At 37.8% G+C, this 8,725-nt stretch overlaps 1 protein-coding gene across 1 annotated transcript; it reads right to left on the bottom strand.

Moving 5' to 3' along the window:
• Positions 1-197: 197 nt before the first annotated feature.
• LOC113223322 (alcohol dehydrogenase 1A) lies at positions 198-8,719 on the bottom strand (the record flags this gene model as incomplete). The annotated part of the gene is made up of 7 exons (XM_026452796.1): positions 8,663-8,719; positions 7,926-8,064; positions 5,739-5,826; positions 5,422-5,641; positions 3,347-3,607; positions 920-1,055; positions 198-336 (listed from the first exon to the last, which is right to left on the bottom strand). Coding segments are annotated over exons 2-7 (983 nt in total), but the record flags the coding sequence as incomplete, so codon positions are not given.
• Between the last annotated feature and the right edge of the window lie 6 nt (positions 8,720-8,725).

The following is an 8,725-nucleotide window of genomic DNA, read 5'->3' on the forward strand; positions in this document are numbered from 1 at the left end:
TTCAGCAGAATAGGAAATGCAAAGCAACTGTTTTTAGCTTCTCACAGTATGATCCTACAAGTGCTCCATGCAAAGACTGAACAGGTAATGGAAAACCAAGAGACTATTTTTCTCATCCTTCCACCTTTTTCATTCTCTGCTAGACAATCCCCTGTAGTAGAAAAAAAAAGAAAAACAGAAAACTAACTTAAATCTACCTTTTCCCAGAGCGAAGCAGGTCAAAGCCTTCATTTATTTTTTCAAAAGGTAAAACATGGGTTATTAATGCATCCAGTGAAAACTTCTTAGCCATAAAATCAGCCACAAGTTTTGGGATACCTTCTTTACTCTTAAAGCCTGAAAAGAAGACAGTATCATTGTTGGATTCGACCAGGGTCAGTAGAAGAATTGAAGAGATTTTCCATATAAATGAAAGTTTAGAAGAGGTACTGCATTCCAGACTGCTATAACTGAGGATAAGAAGAGATGGAGTACTTCAATATGCTTTTACAGTGCCTTGACATAAAAAAAAAATCACAGTTAAACAAAGTTTCTTAGTTCTTTTGTCTCTCACATAGAAATAATACTACATATGTTTATGCCCAAAGTAGAGGAGCAAATTTATCAGTTCTCTAAATTTGGGTGTAGATATGAAATATTGTTGTAGATTTCCATGTTCTACTGAAAATGTCCATGCCTTACACAGTCACAAGTACAAAAACAGATGGAGATGAAAGATCCTGGGTTATGGTGACAACAGAAAAGTTTATACTGGGACCTTCTGTCTGCATTGTTTCCATCTCTAGTTGATTTGGAGACTGTAGATAGAAAAGGAATTTTAATTTATTTTTGATTTGTCTTCAAAACTCACCTTGTCAATTGTAGAAGTAGAGATATATTGATGTTAATGAGAATTTGGCACTTGAGCCCAACTACATACCACCATAAACAGCCCCCTTCCAGGTGCGTCCAGTCAGTAGCAGCATGGGGTTTATCGAGAGGTTCTGGGAATCAGGAGGTACCCCTACGATGACACTTGTGCCACATGCCTCATGACAACATAACAGGGAAGCCATCTGGAATAAAGTGAATATTTGGCATCTTTAACATGGAGTCGCATAGTTCCTACTCATAATGCACAATATCATGTAATAGGCTTAACTGGATTGTGAGTGTGTAGAGGAAAGAGATCATGTCTTTTGCTCCTTCATTCCTTTTTGCATAGGATAGTGCTTTGGATTTAGGAAATGCCCAGAAAGTGTTTTTTTTTTTTTAATGAAAGAATGGATGAATAAATTGGAGCGCACTTAATTCTTCCTAATAAAGGAATAACGAGGCAGGCATCATTATAAACATATATAAAGCATAAAATTTCATCATCACATAATTCTCAGGTGATCTGTGAGCTGGTTAATTCATTTTTCATTGATTTATTACATAGGTATTTTGAACCCAGTACTTTCAACCAGATATTTTGACGGTGAACAAGATAAACGATTATATCACTGCAGTTTGTCTCTTGTCCACTTGACGGTCTCCCTCTTAAGTGGATTCCTATTCTACTGTCCATTTCTCAAATGGACATATTTTAAATATTGTTTTATTACCTCCCCAAATACATATTGGTTTTACATTAAAATACACTGATTATTTGGAAACCTCAAGAGACAGTTCAGAAAATGTTTTCCAGTCAGCTTCTGGAACATGTTCGGTAGTTAGAAAATGGTTTAGGATCCCCGTAGGTATATAATGATTAGTTCTTTGATTTTGGACCCTGACCTTTGGAAGACCACACATCCTCAGAACATGTGGGTGTCAGACATTTGGTATCTTGAGATAAGGTACACTCGAGTTCCACATGAGAAAATGGATGAAAATGTAGAAAAAGAACATAAGGAGAAAAGCTGTAGTCCTGGAAAAAGTTGAATTCTTTTGACATTTTATTCCCCTGTGGCATCTGTTCCAGGCCGAGGCTGCTGAGAGCTTTGATCTTATGGTGTCACTCCCTGTTACCCACACTGCTGGACCTTCTAGAAAACCTCAGCAATGGAAATTTGTTGGTTTCTGGAGACTTTTTGAGTAGGATTCTAGAGAATGCTGGGTAGGTGAAATATAGCTAGAGATGTGTTTCCCACTGCAATTGATATTTGTAACTGGTTGGAAGAAATACCATGTAATAAGCCAAAGGTGATGTAAGCACTGCAAGATTGGAAATAGTATTTCATATCAATAATGCCAACTGAGGCTGGGTGTGGTGGTTCGTGCCTATACTCTCAGCACTTTTGAGGGTGAGGTAGAAGAATCGCTAGAATCCTGGGGGTTGAGGCTGTAGCGAGTTATAATTATGCCACTGCACTTCAGCCTAGGTGACAGAGTGAGACCCTGTCTCAAAAAAAAAAAAAAAAGCTGATGTTTATTGGGAGCTTACCATATGACAGGCAGCACTGTGCTAAGTATATCACATGCGTTGTCTCATGTAATCTGTAAGCAATGCTATGAGATGCATAGCTTTTGAACTTTGTGGGTGGTAAAGTCTACTGACTTTTCTTTTTTTTTTCTTTTTTCTCTCTCTCTCTTTTTTTTTTTTTTTTTTTTTTTTCTGAGATGTAGTTTCACTATGTCATCCAGGCTGGAGTGCAATGGCGCAATCTTGGCTCACTGCAACCTCCGCCTCCTAGGTTCAAGTGATTGTCTTGCCTCAGCCTCCCGAGTAGCTGGGATTGTAGGTATGTGCTACACCACCATACCTGGCTGATTTTTGTATTTTTAGTAGAGACTGTTGACTTTTCAAAGTATTCAGTCCAACTAGTATTGGGTACTAGCTATGTGCCAGGCACTGTCCAGTTTCTGTGATAAAATACAGTGATGTCTCAAAGCAGTCAATTTTCTTAGGACATATTTTTGTTAATAAAACAGCGTTGGCCTAAAATTGCTTATTTCTTTTGCTCAAATAGTAACATGTTTAAATTTTGGAATTTATTAAGAACATATGCAAAATTATTAAACCATTTTTTTAAGAATGTGGGAGAGAAAACATTTCAATTTGAGAACAGAATTTGTATTATTTATGTTTACTTGAACTTACAGTTTTTAACTAAAAATTAATAAAGTAAATCTGTAATTGCTCAGTTAAGAAAAACAAGCCCTTTTCTTTTCCTCTAGAGGAAATATGACTTGAGACAGGTTTGCATAGTTGATGGAAGAAAAGATTTCTCATAACAAAAATTAAACAAGCCAGGTAACAGATGATGGGAAATTTCCATTCATCATTAAAAATATCCTTTATACATAAAACATTTATTCTGCAGCCTAAATGCATCCTCCAGGTTGCAGAGGCAGAAATCTCAGGGCATGTCATGGTACATACCATGGTGTCAAGGCGACCGATGACTTCAAACGAAAAATCCACACCTCCATCAGTTATTTCCTTTAGCACCTCCTGAATGGGTTTCTTGTAGTCTTGAGGGTTGATGCATTCAGTGGCACCCAACTCTTTGGCCTTTGCAAATTTGTCCTTGTTGATGTCCACCGCAATGATTCTGGCTGCTCCAGCTGCTTTACAGCCCATAATAGCAGATAGGCCGACCCCTCCCAGGCCAAACACAGCACAGGTAGAGCCTGGGGTGACCTATATTTTCAGAGAATGCAAAAATGAATTCAGTAATGATTGTTAGAAAGTGCCTAAGCTTTATAAAGTGCCATGTCTACGTGTTTATCAAGAGCTACTTAGACTCTTCTGTCCAACCTTTTATCAAAACCTCTTCTGGCTTCAGTTGCTTTATTTTTAAATTCAAGGGGATGAACTAGTTGAGTGGTTCTCAAACTGATGCATATTAGATTCATCTGGGAAGCTTTACAAACTATCCCACTGTCCAGGTCACAGCCCATGTCAATTAAATGAGAATCTCTGCAGGTGGAACTCAGTACCCAGGTGACTCCAATGGGAAAGTTAGGCTGGGAACCAGGGGACTGGATGATCTTTGAGATCCAGATGGCAGTGATTATAGTCTTGAAGGGACTCTCAATTGCTGAAATCCCATGATAGTCAGCTTCAATATCTCATACATACACCAAGGCAATATTTGGAAAATAAAATAAGTGGAAAAGGCTACTCCAGGAGACTGAAAGATATTCCACTTAAACTCTCAGTAATTAATGCCTTGGTTCATTTATGTTCAGTAGTTGTGATCAGTATATCCCTGCTTTAAAAATACTCTAGCAGACAACACAGCAATGAAACGTTTGTCTATATGTCAATAATAAATACAATCTACTGTTATGAGTAGCCTCATCTTCTGTCTTGAGTAGGCTCTCTTTGACCACCTGCTAGCATGGATGAGGCAAATGAACAAGGTACTAAGTGCTAAAGTCAGAAATTTGGAAAAGATGCCTTCTGAATTTTTTTTTTTTGGTTGGCTAGTGATTATTTATTAAACCTAGTCTCCCACAGTCAGTCTTCATTGTGGGTAACATGCTTTCCTGTAATCTCATCCTTATATTCCCTTAAGGGTATCTATTCACTCATTCATTCACCAAGTGTTATTCATACTATGGGGACAACACCATTTTCTACCTTACTTAGAAAAATACAAGACTTGTGACTGTGATTTTAAAACACTAATAATTATGTATTGCGAGCTAAGATTCAGCAGGAGAATTGAAAAAGGTATTTTAATCTCATCTCTCATATTAAAAAGATATTTTAGTCTCAGCACTGAGACTTTGGGCAAATATCTTTATAACTCTGGACCTCGGTTTCATAAAATAAAGCATACTACTAGATTTTCAGCCTACTCAGATGAGGAGCCTTTAAAGAATTTCTGCTTGAAATTTACCACTTCTGAAGTATATGTGTGTGTTCGTGGCAGGTGAGTTAGTTTTAGCAGTGAAATCTCATAATGAGTGAATTACGCATCACTGAAGCTTCATTACTTTCCGTGTAAGAATCCACAGAGTGGGTGAGCCTTGGTTTGGAAGTGCATCAGGTAAGGTTTTGGACTCTACTGTTGATCCTAATTCTGGGAGTAGAGGATCCACAGACTAGATGCTCCTGAAGGGCAAACACTTCATTTCATTTACTTTTGCTATCTCAGAACCTAGCAGAACCTATGGTGCCTGAGGCATGTGTAGGTGCTCTCTAATTGTTGAATGAATTACTAAATGAGTTCTCAGGCCTAAGATTTCATGATCTCATAAAGAGCAAATACAGAAGAGTAGTATTGAAAATGAAATCTTTACATTTTCTTAACTCTCAACAACTTTTTAATCTGATAAACATGAAATTTCTAGCATGTGCTCTCAATTCTTTCTGGATTTTGTTTCTATTCTTAGCCAACATTCAAAGTCTACAAAAATAATCTTTGATTCTTGGGAGAAATTGCTTCCCTTTGGGTTCCTGACAGTCTGCATGTAACTGTTTCTATCACCCGTTGTTATTCTTACCTTGGCAACTTTGACTGCAGACCCATAACCAGTTGAAAATGCACAGCCAATAAGGCAGACTTTCTCCATGGGTGAGGCTGCATCAATTTTGGCTACTGCATTCTCATCCACCACCGTGTACTGGGAGAAGGTGCTGACACCGAGGAAGTGGTGAATGGACTTCCCCCTGCAGGTGAACCTGCTGGTGCCATCCTGCATGGTCCCCCGAGGATTGCTCACACTGGGCAGTGCAATACACAGACACACAAAGGCATGAGACAGGAGCATAACTAATGTGCAAACTCAGTGTCTGTGGAGGGAGAGCATCAGAAACCTACTCATTTTTCAAGCAGCAGTTTTTTTCCGGGTTTTTACAGATTCTGCATTTTCCACACTGAGGAATAGCGAGTGGGATGACTTTATCACCTGGAGAGGGATAAAACAAATTCTTTTACAATTTCTATCCAGTGTTAATAGAGCATAAACTTAAAGCTCACGTGTCTTTGAAATATTAGAAGCATGTGTCTTTAAAACTCTCCAAGAAATACAGTTCAATTATAACTATGTCATTTGTCATTGCCTGCCACAGCCTCGTTTCCAGTTTGGGTTTATAAGTGCCTGAAGATTCCTAGAGAGGAAATGCAAATATGGGAAACAACATGGATTAGAAAAATTGCTTCCACTGTATTAATAGTTACTTTTATGTAGTATATCAATTTCTCCTGGAGGCTTTACAAACGTTTAATTTAATCCTTAACTATTTAAATCTTAATGTAAGCATAAATATAAATTTTAGTTGAAAGTAGGGTATAATAGTGCCACTAGATGTTGGTAAGACCTGTTTTTTGTTATAGTTTGATTTACAATAAAAATGAGAATTTTGAACTAATTCTTTTCTTTTCAAAGTGACTAGGTTTATCTTTATTATGAAATGAATGCTTTTAAAATGATCTTAGTTCTTTTTTTGAGGAAAACTATCAAAAATGGGACAAAGAACAATTCCAGAAATTTCTCTGGAAATTTCAACCCTCCACAATAAGTTAGGCACTTTTAGGACAGAACTGACTTTGAAATGTTTTTAGCTGGTAATTTGTGAATTATCTACTTTTCCTGTTATAGTGGAGTGAGCACAGGTAAAAAGTAAGGGTGTCATTTTGTTATTAACTTATTACTACTGAGTGATTATTATTATTATTTAGTAGTTATTATTAGTAATTTAGCAGTTATTAGTTATTATTTAGTAGTTATTAATTTATTACTACTAAAGGAATTAGTAGAAGCTGAAACCCAAATTGGACAGTTCATTTTATTTTTCTGTTCACAGTTCAAATAAGTATTTGGTGAAGTGGCAGGTCCAATCTGGTGCCTAAAGTGATTTTCTAGATTGTAATCCCAGCACTTTGGGAGACCGGGACGGGAAGATCATGAGGTCAGGAGATCAAGACCATCCTGGCTAATATGGTGAAATCCCATCTCTACTAAAAATACAAAAAATTAGCTGGGCATGGTGGTGGGCGCCTGTGGTCCCAGCTACTCGGGAGGCTGAGGCAGGAGAATGGCGTGAACCTGGGAGGTGGAAGTTGCAGTGAGCTGAGATTGCGCCACTGTACTCCAGCCTGGGTGACAGAGTGAGACTCCATCTCAAAATAAATAAATAAAATAAAATGAAAGTGATTTTTTAGAATTAAACATAATTTTTATTTTTAATTACCTATGCTACCTATTCCGCAAGACCAAGAAAAATGGTTGCCCCATAACATTTTGTAGGTAAAATTTATGTGAAAATGATGGTATGGAAATGTCCTAGTTATTCTCCCTTTATAATGAGTAATCTGTAACCAGTCACATTTAAGCATGGCTGAAGGTAATAAGGCAGATATTGTTGATGGTGGATGGCTCCTTCTATGTTTCTTTCATTTCCTTTCACCTAGTCAGTTTCATTGATTCCATGCTCAGGAAGAGAGACCATGTTGGAAGAGGAAATTGGTGAGGGGGCTGCACAGGTCACCTAAGAAAGGGTCATGTTTATTCATGTTTACTCCATGAATACTCCATGTTTACTCCATGTTTACTCCACAAGTTGGAGGCTATGTAGCCTCCACCTTGTGAAGTCAGCACAGAACAGTTTCCATACTTATGTTTTTTCCCTCCTCCCGTTTCTAGTTGTCTGCGCCCTGACAGAAGAAGACCGTGTTCAGCAACACTAACATGAAGTTATTAGATTATGAATGCCACGCTGGTAGGCACTGTGTCCCTTTTGATCCTCACATATCTCCAGGCTCCAACCTGGTGCCTGGCATCTAGCAGATGCTCAGTACATAATGGTTGAAGGGCAGAATACAAGCGTGCCTGAAGACATACATGCTTGAGTCAGGCAGGCAGAGAGGGAAAGAGGAAACCCCTGAAGTCCTGGCTGCGCGGTGACCTTCTGCAAGCGCTTTCCTCCCTCATTGCCTGTTTCCTCATCCAGGCTGGGAAATCTTAGGATGGTGAACCAGCATGTTCCCTGAGTGTGAATCCTGTACCTGGTTTGACTGTAGTCACCCCTTCCCCAACACTTTCCACGGTGCCGGCTGCCTCATGGCCTAAAATCACAGGAAGTGGGGTCACCATGGTACCATTAACTACGTGGTCATCTGTGCGACAGATTCCTACAGCCGCCATCTACAGAATAAAGAGAAGATGTTCAGATTCAGAAAAGATTGTAACTAGATAAATTTAACATACCCAGATTCCTGAAATTGTGCTTTTAAAATGTATTCAAGGGTTTTGCTATACTCCCTACTGTTCCTAAATATGAAAGATTCGGTTTATCCTCAAGGTTAATCAGTCTAAAACCCTTCTCTACCTTCCCTTCTTGAATTAAAGAAATTAGAATAATCTGTGAAATAATTGATTCTGAAATATGTAAGTCTTATACAAGAATGCACACTTTAAAAAACACGTAGAAATAGCAAAGTAGCACATGGAAAATATCTAATGTCAATTGATTTTGAAGTCTTGATATGTATCCTTTGGAATTTTTTTCTGTACAAACATATACATTCTTTTGTATTTTACTGGAATTATACTGTATGTACTCTTTGATCACTTTTTAGACATTTAAAATTTATATTTATACCTTTCCTTGACAACAAATGTAATTTTGTTTTCTGGATGATCATATAAGATATGCCTCTTACTGGATTTTTTGATGTTTCCATTTTAATATTATCTGAGTTTTTTAAATGTAAAATGAAATACAAATGGAAAAATACTTCACCTTAATGCGAACTTCATAAGCCTTAGGAGGTGCAACCTCCACATCCTCAATGGAAAAGGGTTT

The sequence above is a fragment of the Piliocolobus tephrosceles genome, unplaced genomic scaffold (assembly GCF_002776525.5).
Source record: "Piliocolobus tephrosceles isolate RC106 unplaced genomic scaffold, ASM277652v3 unscaffolded_40796, whole genome shotgun sequence".
Classification (NCBI taxonomy): domain Eukaryota; kingdom Metazoa; phylum Chordata; class Mammalia; order Primates; family Cercopithecidae; genus Piliocolobus; species Piliocolobus tephrosceles.